Source organism: Choloepus didactylus, chromosome 10, assembly GCF_015220235.1.
Source record: "Choloepus didactylus isolate mChoDid1 chromosome 10, mChoDid1.pri, whole genome shotgun sequence".
Lineage (NCBI taxonomy): Eukaryota > Metazoa > Chordata > Mammalia > Pilosa > Megalonychidae > Choloepus > Choloepus didactylus.
Window position 1 is genome coordinate 113,476,683 of NC_051316.1, and position 21,594 is coordinate 113,498,276.

The following is a 21,594-nucleotide window of genomic DNA, read 5'->3' on the forward strand; positions in this document are numbered from 1 at the left end:
AACAATATATTTATTAATGGAAGAAAGGAATACCAGTAGTTTGATCCTGTTTCCTTAAATTTCTTCCTCAAGTGTACCTTAGATGTATTTTTTTTCACTATTTGTCACATAGTGACAGGAAGGCAGGAGGGAGGACTAAATTACAAAAGGATGGGAAAACATCTAGGGTGGATGGATATATTCATTGCCTTGAGTGATGGCTTCATGGGTATCATATGTCAAAACATATTGAACTGTATACTTTCAATATGTGTTTACTGCATGTTAATTATGTCTCAATAAATCTTAAAAAAAAAAAACCTATCACTGCATTGTACTTACCTTTTCAATGTGCCAAATCTAATAGGGAAATGCTTATGAGAGGTTCCATTATCTCTAAAGACATAGATTCAAAAGGAAAATTTTTAAAAATACTAATATACACTAACATAAGTGATTGGTATAACAATCTCAGCACTGAGCAGAGGCAGCTGCCTCCACTGAGCCCTTCTCCCTGTTCCCTGTGTGCTTTCTCCGCCCCGAGGAGGCTCAGGAGCTAGCTAGCATACTCACTGGCAAGGCAGTCATCGATGTCCTCCTCACAGTCCATACCACTGAAGCCTGGAGGGCACTCGCACATGTAGCTGCCCTGGGTGTTATGGCAGACACCATGGTTCATGCAGGGCTTGGAGACACACTCATCAATGTCAACCGTGCACCGCTGACCTAGAAACATAGGGACAATGGATGGCCCAGTCTTTGGAAGCTGATTCCTATTGAAATCTATATGGGACCTGAGCTTCAGTGGGGGTGGATGGGATACTTCAGGGTTGGTCTCCTGGTTTGGGAAGTCCCATGAAGGCTTCTATGTCTTCTGGAAGGCTTCTGAGAAGTTGCTGCCAAGGTACCCAAATTCCTACTAAATGCTTTAGTTTGAGATGCTTGGGTTGGAGTCTTCCAACCACTAGGGGGCCCCAAAGACATGGATAATGGAATGCCTGTGAGTTAGCAGGTCTTGTACAATACCTGTCAATGGCAAAGATGGGCAGGCCAAGCCTCAGGAGACCAAGGCCTTCCATGCCATCTGATAACCTGACCGCTTTGTTTAAAGTTCAGAATGCATTTCCCTTGGCTTCTCCATTCCCATGTGTTACCTTGCCAACCAGGAGCACACAGGCAGGTGTAACTCTCAAAATTTGGTGCCTCTTTGCAAACAGCAGCATTCTCACAAGGGTTTGGGGAACAGGGAGCCAGCACAGTCTGACAATTCTTGCCTGCAATGCAAACAACAAAGTTATGAGAACTAGCCAAGTAAATTTCCCCAAGCTAAAACCAAAGAATGTTCTCAGAATTAAATTCTAAAGGAGTGGTTAAGAGGCTTTGGAATTGAGAGACTTATGGTCCTTTGAGTCTTGTGTGACATTATGAACTGTGTGACCTCAGGCAAGTTATCCTTGAGCCTTCCTCTGAATTAAAATAGGAATTCAGAATAGCACTTAACTCACAGGGGCTTTTTGAGGATTAAATGGGAAAAAAAATGCATACAAAGTTCTTATTAGCATCAAGCCTGGCAAACATACTGAGCACTCAATGACTACTGACTGCTGTCATCTTCACTGTTTTTAATACCAATGGTCACATGGACCGTATCAATCAGGTGTGATGGATTTGCAAAATCTTCTTCCCTGCTCCTGTGAAGGGGGATCTGGGTGGCTGAGCTACTTAGAAGCAAAACGGTGGTCTCCTGCATCTTGGTTAGCGACAGGCCATAGAAAAACTTCCTCACAACCTGTGCCAACCTGTTCTAGAAAGGAATGAGGCTGGTCAGAAGGCACATCAGAGGCAGGATACAGTGGAGCAACTCTGATTGACTAGAAGCATCTCTCATCATACTGACATCAACAAGACACTGATATTTGGCTTAGCCTTCCTTCTCTAAGATTTTGTTCATTTACTTATCAATATTTATCGAGCACACTTGTATGTGTTAGAAACTGTAAATTCAAAAGGCAGGAATGAACTAACATTTATGGAGCTCCTTCAATGACAACAATTCTTTGAGGGGATATCAAGTTTCCCATTTTTAAAGATTTGAAAATTGGACACTAATAGAGGTAAAAGAACATGCCCAAGGTCACACAGCAAGTTAATGTCAGAGCTGGGTTAAAATCCAGGTCTTTTTGACCTCCAAGTCCACCACTACATTTTCTTCACATGTTTTTCCAAATTGATCCAAGAGCCTTGGTTTTTTTTGTTTTGTTTTTGCAGTGATACAATTGGAGTGGTGGGAGCACAAACCTTGGTGTGGCCCTTACTTCAACCAGAGAAATTCAGCTATGATCAGTTTTATTTATAACACTTCTAGTGAGATTCCATTTGAAAAGAGGGATCTGTTGCTAAGAAAAAGAGTCTGAAAACCATGTGTAAACTATCTGGCAAGATATTTTAATGGCTGAGTAGTGTTCTATCACTAAACTTACTTTTTCATTTCATATTTATTCAATTAATTCCTTATTCTAATACCTTACACTCCAATTTTGAGCACTGTAATATAAACCACACTAAAATGGAAAATGTTGGAAACAAATCTTTGTACTCATTGTTGATTATTTCCTTAAAACACCTCATAAAAGCCATAAAACCACATCCAAGATTAGTACATTTTAAAAGAGTTTTTTAACCTCATGTTAAACTGCCCTGTAACAATTTATACTTCTCCAATTGTGTACAAAAATGCCTACTTCTTGAGTTTTGTATCTAGTATTAAAACTGTCACCTTAATAAATTAGAGCAGTTTCCTGGCTTTCTGAAGGATTAAGCCTTCTCTTTTCTGTACAGCATAGAGTAGTGAAAAAATAGGGGATACAGGCTCAGAAGATCTGGGATGAAGTCCTAACTCCAATAATCACTAGCAATTATACCTGGACAAGCTTTTTCCCATCTCTAAACTTGACTTTCCATCTGTAAAATGGGGGAGTGATGACAATACTTCCCTTAGAGAGTTATTGTGAAAATTAAATGCTATAATGAATGGGAAACACTTTGGAAACTACAAATCAGCTATTAAAGTCTTATTTTTTAAATCAATTTTTAAAATGTTCAAATACATATGAGTGTAGCTAATAAACTTTTCAAATGAGTGCCTCTAGATAGAATGTAAATGCAAGATTTTCTTGTAGTTGCCTTTTTTTTAAAAAAAAAAGCGTTTCTCTTTTATCATTATCAAAGTTCTGTCACTATCAGAATTACTGTGGTCATATGCATCCAAAGCAACCAAAAGTCACAAACTTCATTAAACAAAGGAATTCAGTATGTTAAAGATAAGCTTCCAGCAAAAAATTTCAAAATAAGGATGCTTTTATTAAAGAGAGGAGGGAAGTTGCTTTTTAGTCAAGTTACTAGTAATACAATTTTGAATTTCAGTCTAAAATTTTGTATCAGAAAGAAAAAAAATCCACAATTTTTCACTAAAATCCCCAACCAGTTTTTAATGTGTCCTATCAGTAAAGTGGCTCATGAGGGAAACAGTGTTGCTTAATTTTCTTCATGCTACACAAATTCAATGAAGCTTAGAACTCCTAGCCACACTCAACAATGAAATTCAATCTGCTTGGTCATGTGGTCACATATAATTTCTCAAAGTCTGCACACAGTAAATTCTTTTAATTGGGATCTTTCTCTAAAGAAAAATCAGTACCCAGCCTGTAGTCAAATATTCTTACAGTACCTGAGTAGTGTGGTGACAAAATAAACATTCCCAAGATGAGCTGTACACCCAAGTGGTACTCAGGTAAGCCTTATGACGTGACTGAATATAGTGACACCTGCTTATACCTCCCCATAGCTGTAAATTCTGCCTTGTTGACTGCAGGTGAAATTACCTTCTCAGTACCAACAAATATGATCAGCACTGTAACTACAGAATGATATTATTTATACCGTCTTTTTCTGGGGATCGTTAGGGACCTCCTATATCCATGAGTCTTTATGAACCAGGCCAGTGCTAGTGAAACACGGAAAGCCATCATTCATGTTTCTGTTTTGTTCCCCATGGATGAAGAAAATGGATAAGAGGTAAATAAGCCCTGTAAATACAACCAATTACAAGATGGCGATAATAAAACAGGAAAAACAAAAATATCCCAGCACACTGAATCAAAGAACACCTGATGTGACAAGAAGTCATGCCCATGTCTTCTGTGTATGTGTAACAGCAATGCAAGGACCAAGACCTCTGAGTGAGACACAGAACTATTAGGGTGGTACTAATGTGAAGGATAGAACAGCAGTTAAGAGGGCAAGCTTTGGATTCAGAGAGTCTTAGGGGCAAATCACAGTTCTACTACCACTTACCCATGTAACCTTGTGCAAGCAACCTCTTTTTGCCTTCGCTTACTCATGTATAAGATGGTGATAAGAATTTCTACTTTGTAGCATTATTGTGAGCACAAGATTTAATAACTCAATGTATGTAAAGTGCCTGGAACATTGTAAATTATCGATAAAAGGTAGCTATATTATTGAAACTAAGACTAAGTGCAGAACACGGAGACACCAGTACATTCAAATGATTGACTAAACAGTCAGCTATGTACCAGTTTCTAGTCATAATTTTAAAATTATAATTTTAAAAACTAAAGTACAAAGAAGACACATGGGAGACAAACGGGTTTCCCCATCACTTGCATCTTGGGAGGCTGCTATGTTTTCTCAAAGCTCAGTGAGGTGGAGAAGGGTAAACAGTATCGTTGCCCCACAGACATACATCACTGAGAATCAGATACTCAGCACGGCAACGCAAAGCATCCACTCTGATCCCTGGTTGGCCCCCCTAGACCCACCTGTGTATGGGAGAACACAGTGGCAAGTGTAGCCACTTATGTCATCAAAGCAGGTTCCTTGGTTCAGGCATGGATTTGAAGCACATTCATCAATATTCACCTGACAGTTATAGCCTATAGACAGAAAAGGGAGAAAAAACAAAACGCAGGGAAATTTTGTCAGCTTCTTCATTATCTCAATCACTAACCAATTCTCCTGGTGGTAGAAGTTGAGCACCTCAGAAATCACATTAATTTTCTCAGCCACCAGAACACCTAACCACTCATTTCACTGACAAGTCTCTGAAATAAAATGACAGTGGCCAATCAGGCAGAAGGATGAATGGAAGAACAGTATATTCGAATGCCCTGAAAGTCTAACACACCTTCAAATACAAGTAATTTATCAGCAACAGAGAAATTAATTGAGGGCGAAAAGACTGCTACTTCATCTATAAATAAGCCTTTTCTTCATAAAGATTCTGATCAAGGATTTAAAGGGAGTTAAAGATATCAAAGGATAATTTTCTGAATCCATTTATCAGGTCTCTGATTTGTGCCCACTCTTTCCTATCCATAGTCTCTGCCTTCAAAGTGATACTTCCTTAAGTCCCAAAGCTGTGTTTTCCAGATCTAAGGCATGAAATCTACTTTGACAATGAAAAGGAGAAAAGTAAGGAAGGATTAGTGGCTTTGACATTTTGAATTTTATTTTTCTCATTAAGAAGTAAATCTCGATGCAATAAAGAAATAAACATGCTTTCAGACTTATAAGATTCCATGCAAATGTAATGCAATATATATCAGGAAATTAATGACTGAAACATGGTCTCAGAAAATTTTCAAGTAAACAAAGTGGCTCTAAAACATATCGATGTGTTCAGATACCTGAACACAGTATTTTTGAGTAGGGGAATACATGAATGAGTGCATAGATGAATGAAAAATAAATGATTTACCCAAAAATTTTCTGTTTCCTGAGTTTCCAAGAGAAAACTGAGAGTAGAAATACAACAGTGACAAACTCCAAAATGATTCAACACAATTGTTCCCTCTACACATTTTTCTATAAGACTGTAAGAGACTAAATATCTAAGAATATCTCAATGTGTAAAAGGGTTTGTTGGAAGGGCTCTGAGCACATGGCTTCTTTCATAGTAGTATGCTACCATAATTACAGAAAGCAGGTACTTTCATTCTATTTCCATATTTCTCTTTTGAATTATCATAGAACCACCTGCACTAAGAAGCTTAGGAGTAGAACATTTGTCCTGAGCTCTACAAGTTGATTCTTAGCTCTTTACCTTAAATAGAACTGTTTCAATAGCTTACCTCTCTGTGAGGCTAAGGTGAGAATCCATAGCTATTCATGTTTTATTCCCCAAGTGCCTTAAAAATGCTCAGTGCTCAGGTGATGCTTATTAGATGAATGAATGGGAAAAAGCAAAGGGAAATGAAGGAGTGAGTCAAGCAGCAGGCAGCAACAAGAGGCAGAGAAGGGAGGTAGAAGTGTGCACTTTCGCTTTCACCTTTGAAGCCCTTCTTGCAAGTACATCTGTATCCATTCACCAGATTGTCACAAGTTCCTCCATTCTGGCATGGGTTTGAAAGACATTCATTTTTGTCCACTTCACAGTTGACACCAATCCAACCTGCATCACAGAGGCACTTATATCTGAAAGAAGATTGAATTCTTTACTGTGGGAGGTATAACTGTGCAGGTTGAGTCACAGAGTGAAATACAGGGCTCGGTGAAGAACTGGGGGGACCAAGGAGCTCATAAGTAACTTAATCTCATTTCTATTCTACACACTTATATTTGGGTCATTTTGCACTTGGTGTGAATTATGTAGGCCCATCACATGTATCAGTAAAAAGTCCTACCTGGTGCTTTCCTGGCTCATCAAGAGGCTAGAGAAATTAAATAATTATATCATCTTTTATATGTAAACAGTGATTTGTACAATATATTGGGCCAATCTGAAGGAAACATTAACATGGATAAATTTGCGCAGTTTCTTTTCTTCTACAAAAAACTAAAGTTAAAGAAATTCTTAGGGTCACTTGCTTCGGGTACAAATTAGATACCAGGAAAAAGTCAGTATCAGGACTCTAGCCACTCGGAGGAAATCCTTGCAAGTCATGCTTTGTTCTGACCGGAAACCCTGGCTCAGAAAGCACCTGGGGTACTAAGCAGGAAAAGGAACAAAAATGAAGGTATTTGAAATATATGTATATTGTTTCCAATCTGCACATCATTAGCACTTAGCACGTGATATCAAGAAATTATAGTCTCCCTGTCTGGAGATCTTTAGGAAAAACATAGACGGCTTGGGACGCTTTGAATGTGTGTCAAACTCTGAAACAGGAGACTGAGTTAATTCATCTTGAAACTAACATAATTTCCCATTTATCTCTAAATACACTTTTCATCTTTAATCTATTGAAAGTCTGTCAAATGATATTACCCAGGGCCCTGTCCTCTGGCAAACACAGCAGGAGTGTAAGACTATCACATGGAACCTAAGATCATACTCTGATTCTAGAAATTAGCATGCCAACACATCATCCAACTTGCAAACTGCAGACGTTTTATCAGGGCCATGTCTAAAATTAGCCAAGACCAGCTCTGCTTCAGCAGCACACACTGGCTCTGTGATGGAACAGAGTTGAGCTATTTTGAAGCAGGGGGGAAAAGCCAAATATTCTGGAACATCCCTCAGAACTCAATCTTGCAATAAGAACTAAAAACACAATTGTCAAAGACTCATAAAACAACCCTGGACTCTTCCCATGGGTTCCTCACTGACTATTTAGATAAGGAAGACATTCCTCTTTATTTTCCACTTAGGTACTTAGTCATGGCAAGGAAAGAACCAATTTCCATGGACAAAGTGGTGGTTCTGAAGGCCTTGGTACAGGCTAGCAAAATCTTCAGCCAAGTCTCAGGTCACGTTGCCAACCAATCTATGGTTTATGACCAGTGGTAGCAGCAATTGGACTGACAAAGGTCAACAAGAAATCATTAAGACATGGCAGCTACTCACCCGCTAAGGCCCCCAGTACAGTTTCCGTGGATGCAGGGACTGCTCAGGCACTCGTTCACCTCTGAGTAGCAGCTGGGGTGATGGGGCCCTTCAGGGCATATGCAGCGAAAACCATTCACATCGTTGATACATGTTGCACCCTTGCGACAGGGGTTAGAGGCACACTCATCAATGTCAATGTTGCATCTCTGTCCTGTAGAGAAGGGGGACAGTTTTATTCAAATCCCAATGCTTAGGGAATACTACAGAACTGTGAGACATAATTCTGTTGACGCCTTCATCTGCAAAGGCTCTAAGGTGTCTAGGCACCAAATGTCAAGATTTAAGGAATAGGGTACCCAACAGCACATGGTGCCAGGCAAGCAAGGAACAAACAGCATTGTTTTTCTTTTTTTTTTTAATTATGAAGAAAAGTTAATAAAATGTTAGACCCATGTTAATGTGTATTTGTTCTTCTCTTTAGAAGTGGGGAAATGTCACACATTTTCAAAAGGAGATCATCCAATGTTATCAAAGACGACTATTTCTCTATATTGTTCTGAGTACTTTTAGAGAAGTCTTTCTTACCCTTACTTTCTGCTGGTTTACCACTAATTTTTTTTTTTTTTTTAGTTATCCAACCTGTTACATATCTACATATGGTAAATTTCAGTTAACTGGAATGCTTCATGACTGGACTAATTTAATTTACTGATTAAATTGGTTAAACAAAAGAGCCATTTTGTTCTCATTCTTAAGAGTTGCATTAATCCATTTTCTGCCTTAGTAAGTAGTACACTAAGCATAATTTTACTGTCCTCTGATGATTCAGAAAACAATTCAGGTTCTCTCAGGCTAGACCAGTGGTTCTCAAACTTAGTGAACAGAAAATCGTAGCTTAAAGTACTTGTTTTAAATGGAGAACCACAGACCCTATCTTCATAGATTGTAATGGGTGGGGTCCAGCAATCCACATTTTAATAGTGTTTCAAGGACCACATTTTGTGAAACCATGCTCTACACAATTATCACTTATCACCATATAGCAGAGTAGATGCTGAGTATGAAGAAATTGAGGTGAATATATTTTTCTTCTTAGTCATAACCGGTACTGCGCTTGTGAAAAGATGTCTGCTATAAGTTTGATATTTATTGCTTTTAAGGTGAATAAAGAAAAATGTGCCGGCTATTTATGTTTTGCTTTGTTAAGTTCTGAAAAACTGACATTTAACTGTATATTCCCAATCCATATACAAATTTTCATCACCCATAATTCTGTAAGTATAGCAACAAGAGTAGCAAAAAGCAACTGCCATGAAGGAATTTATAAATTGCATGGAATACAATGTTCTGATTCAGATAAAACATGCATTTTAAAGAAAGAAGAACCTTGCATTTAGAACAGGAAATTCCGAATTAAATAGATACACACCCCTTTAAAGGATGGGTATTAACATTTTTTCACCCTCCATTGCCCTCTAAAACATTATTGGTGGGTTTTTGGTAAAAACCCATAATCTGGTAGTGGTTGCCATTTTCCTTTTAAGTGTGTTATTAATAACTTATTTTGAAATCCGATTTCCTTGGTCTCAACCTATGATTTTTTTTGACATGTTTGCCACTGACACCAAGATATGAACCACAGCTCTTGAACTACAGAACCATCCTCGGCCTGCAATCCAGTGGAAAATTTTCTCAGTAGTCACTCTTCCCAAGTTTTCTTCACTTGCTTTTAAATCTCTTTCCAGAATCAATTCCTAAGCCATCTTTATCAGAGAATGCTCATGCAGTGCTTCTTGCGCAGTTTACTATTTGGATTGATAGCTACCTCACTAGCAAGGTCCTAATCTCAAGGAGTGTCCATCGGCTATCAGACATACCCAACACAATCTATGCACCTTGTTGGGCATAGAACTACTGAAATGAGAAGCTTAACCAATGTTTCTTACCCTACAGGTACTCAATAAAATGGATAATAGCATGGTATAGCCCAGCTTCTAGAGTTTGGATTTGGAAGTCAAAAGTCACATACTTGACCATTCATTCTGTACTATTCATTCATTCATTCAGCAACATTTACTGAGTGTTTCCTCTGTTCCAGACACTTGGGATGGATTGAACTGTGTACTCTAGTTTGGATATGTTCCTAGTCTTGGTCCACATTTTGGTGGGATGGGCCCATTTTAAATAAGATCTCTTCAAGATGTTAAGGTGTAGCCCAAGTGAATCAGGTTGGGCTTTAATCCACATTACTGGAGTCCCTGATAAGCAGAGTGAAAGCCAGACAGAGAAGCCACCACGAGCATCCAGAAACCAGAAGTCAATGGGAGCAAGAAGAGAAAGGAAAAGACATCAACATGTGCTTTGCCATGTTATGGACAAGCCAAGGAACCCCAAAGATTGCCGGCCAGCCAGAAGATACAAAGTCTGGCAGGAAGCAAGCCTTCTAGCCTCTGAAACTGTAAGCCATAAATTCCAACTCTAGTATGATATTTGTTTTAGTAGTTGGAAACTAAAACAACTCTATTTTTGACACTGGCTGAAAAGATGATCAAGGGAGGTGCTTGCCTTCTGGGAACTCACAGTCCTAGTTATGCGACTCACTAGCTGAGGCCATGGACATTTATCAAGTTCTATCTCTCAATTCCCTTATTTGTTATATGGGGGTAATAAAATCCTTCCTGTCTACTTTTTTGGACTGTTAGGAGAATTCAAGAAGATAATGGATATGAAAGTGCTTTGTAAAACTGAAACCAGTTTATAACAGTACCACATGACTTCTTACTTCTCCATTCAATCAGTAAGTGTAAAAAGGCCCTAAGGACAGAGAATTTAATCCTAAAAAAAGAAAAACTCCCTCAAATCCCTCAAACTTATTACTAAAATATTTTTGAAGTATTAGAATAAAACAAGGGAAAGAATAAAACAGCTCATGTTTGCCACTCATAAGTATATATCAGAGGTAACTGATATTATCGGCAGCTGATTTAAAATTAAAAAACACTCTCAGGCATAGAAAACAGTTCCAGAACAGAGTACCACCCAGTAACCAAAACATACCATTCCTTGGTTATGTAGTTTCATACTACACCTTAAGTTTATTTTAGAATATTTTTAGTCTTTTCCCTCCCTCCTTGACCTTCCTTTTTTGCTAAATGTTAAACAGAGAGAGAATATGCTTCACTGCCGTTTCCAAAAAAAATAAGTCCAACTGAAGGCTTATGTAAATCCAAAAAGAAACCACAACAGGCACTCCTTAGGCTGCCGGTGAAGAGGTAAGGAGTACAGGCTATGCAGATGGGCCTCGTAGGTGGGAATCCTGGCTGACATGCGCTGGTGACATTACCTAGCCTCTCTAAAGCTTGGGGTTTCTCATTAACACCACAGGGATGGTAATAGCAGTGACAATTAAATGAGATTAGGCACTTAACTTAGTACTTAGCTCAAAATGAGACTTTCATAAATGTTAGCTTTTCTATTCTGCTACCTATTTAACAACAATTCCTCTTTTATGCTATCCAGCAGAAATTTTTGTGTATTCACTTGACTGCCATTTAATCTTGGAGTAACAAGTTCAGGACACAAAAGTACATCTGGCTAACACCAGCAACGCTGGACAGTAGCCATGAAAGTTTTCATCGTATGTGGCTTGTGAGTGATCTGCCACTGAACAGGGTTTACTGTGACTCAATATAGGTCACAAACATTCCTCTCTGGTGCCCACAATCATACCAAGCAGGAGAACAAAAATGATTGTGAAATAGAGAAGACAGTAAGTTCCCGGCAAGCGAATGGCAGACATTCACTTAACTTGGCTCTGGATGCCTTTTGACATTATAGTTTTAAAAGCCCTGAGAGAAGTTTCTCACTTGGGTTTCAAATGACCAAATGGTAATTATTAAATGTTAATATCATTACGTTAGCGCCTGCTTGTGCGTGGCACTGTCCGGAAAGTATAGGATAGACAGAGTGTATGTCCTCTACTAACAAATTATGCTATTTTCTACTACTTACAAATTATTTACTCATAAAATTATGTACTAACAAACTCAGATGTGTCAGTAAGGGGTCCCAGGTTTCCTCATCAGATCTAGCACTTTTTAATCAGGAGGGTGAAAGATAAAGGTAATATTACAAACATCAAAAGAGAGAAGATTGTGGGGTGTGTGTGTGTATATTTGTGTGTACACGCACATGCAGGTATAAACGTTCTAGCTGTTTATAATTTAGGAAGGGTTATAACCCAAATTACTTTAGGCATTTACTTTCTTCCTCTTGGGCAGAAAGCTCTTGCTTATGGTAACCAAATTAGGTTGATCCTCCCAAGTTCTGATGTCATCCAACAATTTCCCAAAAAAGGAAGTACCCAGAAATGAGCATTTAGCATTTCCAAAGAGTTCTACCTTGGGCATGCCTTTACAAAAAGCATTTACTACTGACTGTAGTAAAATAAAGTTGACTTCGAAAGTAACATAGCTCAAGCACAGAGACAGAAACTCATGGTCTAATTAGGAATTCCTCCCAGGTAATTATAAACCATAAGTAATGTCAAGTACTGTATTTCAATTTAGGAAAGACCTAAGAGGAGAAAACTGATCCAGAAAAGCACAAAACAGACCTCTAACCATCCAGAGAGACAAAGAAATACACAAATACGGAGAAATTTAAAAGTAATTTTCCCTTAGATGTCATTTTCCAAAAGTGCTGGTGCTGAATGAGGGGTCTCTGATGAAAAGGAAGCAATACCTGTGAATCCTGATGAACAGACACAGCTGTAGCGATTAATGCCATCCACACATACTCCATGAATACAAGGGTTACTGGCACAGTCATCAAAATTAATCTCACAATTAACCCCTGTAAAGACAAAAGCAAAGACAAACCATTCTATATTACCACAGAAAAACAAGTACCTGCTGTTTGCTATGTTACGTATTAAGAAATCTAAAAAAAACCTAGCTAACCCTGGATATAATAAAGCAGCCATTCTCCAAATGCAATCCACAAACTCTTGGGGATCCTTGAACCATTTTCAGAGAGATTGTGAGGTCAAAACTATTTTCTTAATAATACTAATCCATTATTTGCCTTTTTTTAAAAATTGTGTTGACATTTGTACTGATGGTGCAAAAGCAATGGTGGGTAAAACTGCTGGCATCTTAGCACGAATCTAGGCAGGGATACCAAACTACTGTACTAGTTAGTAATTATTGTATTCTTCACCTCCCTCCATGACAGTGTCACTTAAAAATGGCCTTGATGAAACAGTCAAAATTATTAACTTTTTACCCCATCTAACATTCAGTGTAATGAAATGGGAAGTACATATAAAGCACTCCTGTAGCATGCCAAAGTACAAGAGTTATCTCCAGGAAAAGCAGTTGTGCCATTGTTTGAGTTGTAAGCTGAAATAGCTGCTGTTTTCACAGTAACACATTTTAATTGAAAGAACAACTGACAGAAAAAACACAGTTATTCAGACTTTAGTATTTGGCAGAAACTAAGCAAACGAAGCAAATGTGTCATTTCAAGAAAAACAACTGGCAGTATTTTTTGCCAAACATAAAATTTGAGCTTTCAAGTGAAAATCAGAATTTTTAAAAACTTGCATCCACCACCAGAAGCCTGACAGTTTACTGTTACTGTTATGGGCTTAAATTCAGGACAAATTACTTGAAGTGTATGGTAAGTTCTTCCTGATGTATGTTACTTTACTCCTGGTCTATTCCCCAGATGAATAGTAGAGTTTGGTTACGGTAACAAAAGTTGAATGGTCGATATGGATAACTAAACAGTAGGGATAGATCAATTATTGTACCATTACTTTATAAAAATACTCATAATATTTTTTATTTAACATGAATTTAATGATGTTTTCTGGGTATCAGAACATCTTGGTAATATAAAAAGTCTTAAAAATAGAACTTCATAATAAGGATACAAACACACACAAAACCTCTAGGACAAAAGCCATAATTTTGATTCACTCATATTTTGTATTCATGCTTATTTAGAATAAATATGTCAGGAATACACATCCCAAAGTAATTTGGGTGGAGAATAAAAATGTATACAGGGACCCCCTGAGGAACTGGGGGAAAATGTGGAAGTGTTGGACTTCCTCACCTGGATTATTGCTGATGTTCTCACAAACATTGAGGACTGGTGGTTTGATGTGCCGAGCCCTCTGTCATGGGACTTGCCCTTATGAAGCTTGTTACTGCAAAGGAGGGGCTAAACCTGCATATAATTGTGCCGAAGAGTCTCCCCCTGTACCTCTTTGTTGCTCAGATGTGGCCTCTCTCTCTCTCTCTCTAGCTAAGCCACCTCAGCAGGTGAACTCACTGCCCTCCCCCCTCCCCCACCCCAACATGGGACCTGACTCCCAGGGGTGTAAGTCTCCCTGGCAACACAGGAAATGACTCCCAGGGATGAATCTGGACCTGGCATTGTGGGATTGAGAACATCTTCTTGACCAAAAGGGGGAGGCGAAATGAAACGAAATAAAATTTCAGTAGCTGAGACATTTCAAATGGAGTCGAGAGGTCACTCTGGTGGACATTTTTATGCACTATATAGATAAAACTTTTTATGTTTTAATGTATTGGAATAGCTAGAAAAATACCTGAAACTATCAAACTCCAACCCAGTAGACCGGAGTCTTAAAGACGAGTGATTGTATAACAATTTAGCTTACAAGGGGTGACAGTGTGATTGTGAAAATCTTGTAGATTGCATTCTCTTTGTACAACAGATGGATGGATGAGTAGAAAAATGGAGACAAGAACTAAATGAAAAATAGGGTGGTTTGGGGGTATGATTTGGGTGTTCCTTTTTACTTTTATTTTTTTATTCTGATTCTGATTCTTCTGGTGTAAGGAAAATATTCAAAAATAGATTGGGGTGATGAATGCATAACTATATGATGACACTGTGAACAGTTTATTTTACACCATGGATGACTATATGGTATGTGAATATATCCCAATAAAACTGAATTTAATTTAAAAAAAAAAGTATGTCAGGAATAACTTACTGAGCCATTATGTGCAAAGTACTCCGCCAACCAGTTTATATCACTTATTTCCAATCCTCTCATCCAACCTGCAAATCAAGTTGTGCTACACCCATTTCATAGACAAGGTAACTGACTTACACAGTGCCACAGTTATGGCAGCCCAGGTGAGATCTGAACCTGGTTCTATGCCCTTCCCAATACACAATACTGTATTTCTGCCTCACTAACCACTAAATGAGGCAAGGAATTTCTTGACTGACAATCTCCTACAATGCATAAAGGCAGACGCCATGAAGCCATGGCGGTACACTATGACTCCTCCCCAGTGGCTATTTTTATTAGTCCAGCAAGAACAGACACCTGGCCCAAGCTGGGCCAGTCAGATTCTCTCATCTGGAACAGTGGAAATTCATCTGTGTAACCCACAGTCTGCTTTGTTTCTTACTATTCTCCCCAAAGCCTTATTATTCAATTTTCCCTTGGAATCTGTGAGATGCTTCTGTGCGCTTTCACCAAGTTCTATGTTTGTTTTGCTGTTGTTGTTTGTTCAATTGTTAATGTTTGTTTAAGCTAGCTCAAGTTGGTTTCTGTCACTCGAAACCCAATGAAATCTACTTAAAACAGTTTCTCATCCCAAAATCTCAGACACAAAGAGGCATCAAAGTGATTCTGGGTAGCATATCTCTCTCTAAATACCCAGTGAGTGGTAACCATAATTTTAACTAGCAACTTGTAAAATATCCCTTAAAATCGACACACCCATCCAACCCCCAACCTATCAACTTGGAACCGTATTATAAATGGACCCTGGATTCTTACTCCAGAACTTACGAGTCTGTTCATAATGACTAATTTAATGGACCCTTTCATCCAGCTCCTTGGCACATGCCAGCTCTTTCTCCACCCATTACAAACCAACATTTCTTGTGTCACCTACATCTCTTTGCTTTAAATCTCCAAACAGCCTCAGGAATAGATCTGGCAGCTGTCTGAGAGCTTCTGTGCCTTCCTTCTCCAAGCAGCCTGAACACCACTCATATTTACTTCTTGTCTTTCTCAGTGACAGCTACTTACACCACACCTTCTCTGGCCTCCCAAGGAACACACCTGATACATCCTTGCATAATGATATAATCCCAGAGAAAACAAAGTGCTTGCCAACCCACTACTAACCCAGTTTTCCAGTATGTTTGTTATAATAGGAATGATAGCAAAGCCCAAAACAGCCCTTCCATTCTAAAGACATATCCATTCAATTGCTTGTAAATCTCTCAAATTTCTTTTCGGACTGCAATTTCTCATGTCTGGGGACCAGCCCGGAAGCAAATTGCTTTTGGAAGGTCTCACAAAGATCTATTCAGCCCTTTTAGTGAGTTATCTAAACGTGGGGAGGGGGAAGGCATTTTCAGCTGTGAAGGCATGGGATGTTTTTCGTATGCTTGAGCAACTCAAAAAGGACTTTGTTTTCAAACTTGGCATGTATGAGGTCCTGGAAGAAGACCAGGGCCTTTGACAAGTTTGAAGGAACTGGTTTGGAAATAACTAAATAAAACGAGGGCATCTAACCACCTCCTCCACCTTTGCCCCCTACATAGGCCATTTTCCTGAAGCCCAGAATGTGTTCTCAATAAATCACTCCCTAGTATTGGCAGGTTCCCTTCTAACAAACACACATTGGTTAATTTTCCACTAATACATTCTCCTTTGATCTACGAAATAGTACTTCTCTGTCCACTAACCCCAGTTGTGACAATAATTATTCATCTAATAAGTAAAACAGAATCCAGTGAAACCTACGAAATGCTGCTGTCTGAGAAAATAATTCAATGTTCCCCTAAGAAGGAGCAACATGCCCTCACCACTGACAAGCAGTCATTCAACCAGGGTCAGGGAACAGCAATGAACTCCGGTGACGGGAAATGGCAGTTCTGCATTCTAATTTACAAACTACTGTGGGATGCTATAACCTAGCTCCCCTCCCCTAGAAGCCCCTCTTCCCACCAGATTGCCTAAGGCCCCAGTGAAGACAAGTGGCAGAAGAAAACTGTCGCGTTAAAGAGACTGGACTCTGAATTAGAGGAGAGATTATTAGAAGGAAGGAAGAAAGGAAGGAAGGACACACTCACTTCATCAATCCAGGGGTAGTGCGGGGGATTAAAAAAAAAAAAATGAAAATCAAATCAAGTCACAAAGCCAAGCAGATTTTCCAATTTTAAATTAAAATTTTAATTTTTTGAAATGGCGTGCCTCCTTTTAAAGAAATACCCACACATAATATCATTAGCTTTGCAAAGCTATTGTCTGTAACAAAGCTGTTGTCTTTCCAACTGCTAAGACCATCTGCCTCTGAGATATTGATGGTTGTGGCTCTGGCTATGCTTCTCAGAATCAGGACTAATGTTTTAGGTATCTGAACATATGCCAAGAAAACCTGAGAGATCTATATAGATTGTTTTGAGAAACAGTGAAAAACCCCAACTAAACATCAACAGAGGGGCTCACCTGACGTGCCCGGCTGGCAGTTGCACTGGTAACCATTGACCAGGTCGATGCAGCGACCGTCATTCAAGCAGGGGTTGCTGTAGCACTCATCAATCTGGTCATTGCAGATGGCACCCATGTACCCGGGACTGCAGAGGCAGGTATAAGAGTCAATTCCATCCTGGCACTGGCCATGGTGACAAGGATCAGGGTCACAGTTGTTGATGTTCTCCTCACACAACACACCAGTGAAACCTTTGGAAGAAATTTTACCAAGGAACCTTAAAAAATCAACACAGATACTTCACACCTGAATAAAAATGTAGCTACATCCATTTACCATACATATCCTGTGTCTTCAACAATTAATACTGTTGGCAAGGAGCAGCTGAAACTTACTGTTTACACTGATTATAAAGCACATCTGAAAATTTGTAATTAAAGTTTTACAAATCAAATTTGTAGAATTCAAATAACTTTTCATGACTGATTAATGTTTTCATGCAGAGATACTTTAAATTGCATTTCATTTCTTATTGGGCTTCAGTAGGTAATAGTTCTCAATAATTTTTTTTATATGTTTACCTGTATGGTATATAGAGGTATATATTAATGGTGTCATGTATCTTATCTTACCAATTCTGACTTTAGAGAATGGAGAAATTTTATATTCCTTTTAGCTCCTCCCACAGTGCTATGCATAGATATTGTAAACTTTCAATAGGTACTCAAAGAAAAACTGAACCAGTTATAAGCATTTAAAAAGAAAAGAAACAATTAAGGAGCCATTCCTTCTAGGCTTTGATGAACCAACACTAAACCTCTTCCCAAAAGGCTCCAATAGGCCTCGTCTCCCTTTTAAACATGTGTTCAAGGTTTTTAATCTCTCTCTAATGAAGTTTATCCTTTACAAAAGGAATCTGACCACCAGAAGGCAAAATGCTGGAATTTCCCCAAGCAGAGCCAACGGTTTGTAAAAGGAGAAGGAAGTTAAGTGGCCCATCTAAGATGGCCTAATCTTAAGTAGATCTTGACAGTAGTGCTCTACTACTATAGAAATATTAACCCTTTGTGTTGATTTTTGAGTTTAAGTTTGCTTTACTATGAGCACAAAGAAATTATGCACATGATGCTTAAAATTCTTTAAGAAACCAGTTTTCTAAAAATGATATTTAAAAAACTTATATCCAATACTTCTTTCTCTCTCAAGCAGTAATTGAATAAAGAAACTTAGAATTTGCCTTTTTTAATAGTCAACTTAAAACACAGGACTCTGCAGAAGAGAGTTACACGTGTAGAAGGGGACATTGTGCTTATTCAAATCCTTATTCATTCTTCCCAAGTGAGGAATGTGGTCACATATCCAAAAATGTATAATATTTCAGAACAGATCTTCTAGTAGTAGAAGTCAGAAAAGAGGTCCCAAACTTTCCCAGTTGGAGGCTTCTTGCCTGTTCAGTTACACACCTGACAAATCAATAGCATTAGTCATCTGCACTTCCACACAATTGGCCTTAGATTTCCAGGACTTTTTTCAGTCATTTGCCTCAAGAAACTAGACAAGCCTCCTACCGAGAAGCCCAGTGAAAATAGCTTTTAACTGGAATTCTTCCCTTTCCCAAAGGAGTAAGTCAAGCCAGCTGGAAAGTCACTGCTGCCAAAATCTGTCCCAGAAAGACACGGGCACCAAATGGGAATAACCAGGCCAGACCACTATTGTGGTGTAGAAGGAGGCAGGTGGTGTAGAAGGAAATAGTGAGAGCACCAAAAAGAGGGCTGGAAGGAGCTGTCTCATGAGCACACAGCCACAGCCCGTTAGTGGACTGGCCCTGTGGAGCAGCTAGTGGAGTACTGTCATCCTCCTTTTGTTCAGACGGACCAACTGGGCGACTGAAAAGTAAGAAGAACCATACCTGTGGCACACTGGCATTCATACCCATTGGGATGATCGATACACTTTGCCCCATTCAGACATGGAGTACTGGAACAGTCGTCAATATCAAGCTGGCAAACTGGCCCGGTGAAACCTAAAAAAAGTACAGAGGTGCCATAATTCAAAGGATTATCCTATGCATTCCTTTAATGTGAGAATGATACCAGAGAAGGGTTGGGTTAGGTTGGTGGCAAAGGTTATACCAATGGGTCAGCAATACATAGAATTATTTTTCCCAACAGGTAACTGAAGTAATTGAATGGACCTTGGGGGTATATCAAAGACACCTATGGTGTATCTCTACCTGGCACAGATTTCACTTCTAGTTGAAACAAGCAGGGATTGAAATGTTATAGGGGGATCCCTCAAATAAATAAGTGCAGCTTCAGAGGTAATTGGGATCTTCTTTTTGAAGAAATAACAAGAGACTATATAGTCTAAGGCAGACAATTTGGCAGGTTTTCAAGAGTAACTTTGGGAAGAAGGAGAGACAGAGCTTTCTTTGGAAGAAACTGACTTGTGTTGTCTGTTTCTGGACCCATGGGTGAAATGTCTAAAAATAACAGTCTTACCAAGGGAATTCAAGAACATGACCCATGGAAAAAAAATTTTCTGAATAGCCTACAACTAAGGCTTCTGTGAGGTATGAGCTTTCTGAAATATACACAGACAGAGAGGCTGTGGGCCATTCAAGAACAGACGTGGACTTCTGGCCACAAAGGATTTGGAAGACATACTAGCTAAAACAAATTCCCCATCTTTATACACACACTCCTATCATGAAGTACTCACTTTAATGATTTCCTCATGTGCAGCCACACACATTCTCTCTCCCTCCTCCCTTCTCTGTGGTCAGTTGGCTTTATGCTTTAAAAGAAAATAGGGGCAGGTGGTGGGCACTTACCAGGCGGACACAGACACTGGAAGCGATTGACTTTATCCACACACTGCCCATTGTTCACACAGGGGTTGCTCTGACATTCATTTATCTCCAATTCACAATGCACACCTTTGAAACCTGAACAAAATGGACCACACAAGTGGCTTAGAAAGAGAAAAAGGAGTATTCTAGCCAAGAAAGCACAAATTTCCAAAGATGGCTATATCCTCTATGAGCATGAATATTTCAGCAATGGGAAAAGGGACTCTGCAATGATGGGAAATAGTCATTCTAAGCATCAGAGAAACAGGAATGATGTGATATAACCATGTCACTGTGAGTGGGGGAGGGCTTACCTCCAAAGAGAGTATAAGATCTGGCCTGCAAATAAGACTGTTCCACATCATCTGTGACCAACCCATGCTTTCAGGACAGTGCCAGCCCACCAAGTGTCCCTGTTCTATGTTCCCAAAGACCAACTGAATCTGAGCTGCTGCTGTTCTCAGGGTGAAGGTCAAGGTCAGGAGGGCCTTCAGAAGGCTGCAGGGGCTGGCATCCTTAACCAGGCAAGGCAACCATAGCCAGACATCATTTTTAAGCTGGTTTTAGCTGTGCCCTTTAAAGGCTCAAGAAGAGCTCCAAAATACAACTAGAAGAGGTACCTCACTCTGGATAGTTAATTAGCAAATTGCTATGTAATCACTGGTAAAATTGATTTCCGTAAACTGAAGGGTATGATAGGGAATCAGAAGAGCTTGGTATTGAAAGGATTCTTACAGTAAATTCTTTATTAAATGAAAGAACACATGTAAAAACAATCACTTCTGAAACTTTCCTTTACATGTACCTGGATTTTGACATAATCAACTTGTTTAATTTTATCTACATAGCTCTAAGAATCCCTTAATCTTTAAGGAGCGCTCTGGCTGGGAACCCTGACTTCATACACTCCCCACTCAGTATAGGGAATCAAGGCTGACAATGATAATGGAATTGCAATGGTATACCAAGAAAATATAGTAAGTCCCCTCTCTAGACCCCACACACTGGTGGACTGATTTACCTGGCATGCACAGACAAGTGAATCCTCCAATCTTATCCAAACAGGTGGCGTCATTCTGGCAGGGGTCTGAATGGCATTCATTGATGTCCATCTCGCATCGAGGCCCTGCATAGCCCTTCACACACTCACAGTGGAAGGCGCCATCTGTATTCACACATTTTCCTGCGTGCTCACATGGGTTGCTATTGGCTGAAATACACAAGCACCAATTACCAGGATCAAAGCACTTGACAGGGATTTCATAAACGCCCAATACAGAAGCAGGTCTGATCGTTACAGCACTGTGTCCTTTAATGATTTGGTTCTCAATTTCCCATTTCCTACCCTAATTAAAAATTTAAAATGAGACTAGGACCATCTCAACTCTTGTACATCTCTGTTTTTCTTTTTGCCC

General features: G+C 39.2%; 1 protein-coding gene across 1 annotated transcript; it reads right to left on the reverse strand.

Annotated features, from left to right (window-relative positions):
* Positions 1-497: 497 nt before the first annotated feature.
* LOC119505485 (neurogenic locus notch homolog protein 2-like) lies at positions 498-21,522 on the reverse strand. Its single transcript, XM_037798299.1, has 10 exons — positions 21,201-21,522; positions 20,162-20,275; positions 19,238-19,351; positions 17,346-17,579; positions 12,572-12,682; positions 7,847-8,039; positions 6,329-6,474; positions 4,821-4,934; positions 1,134-1,253; positions 498-705 (listed from the first exon to the last, which is right to left on the reverse strand). The coding sequence occupies exons 1-10, from the start codon at positions 21,289-21,291 to the stop codon at positions 536-538; spliced, it is 1,407 nt and encodes a 468-aa protein (XP_037654227.1). The 5' UTR covers positions 21,292-21,522; the 3' UTR covers positions 498-535.
* Between the last annotated feature and the right edge of the window lie 72 nt (positions 21,523-21,594).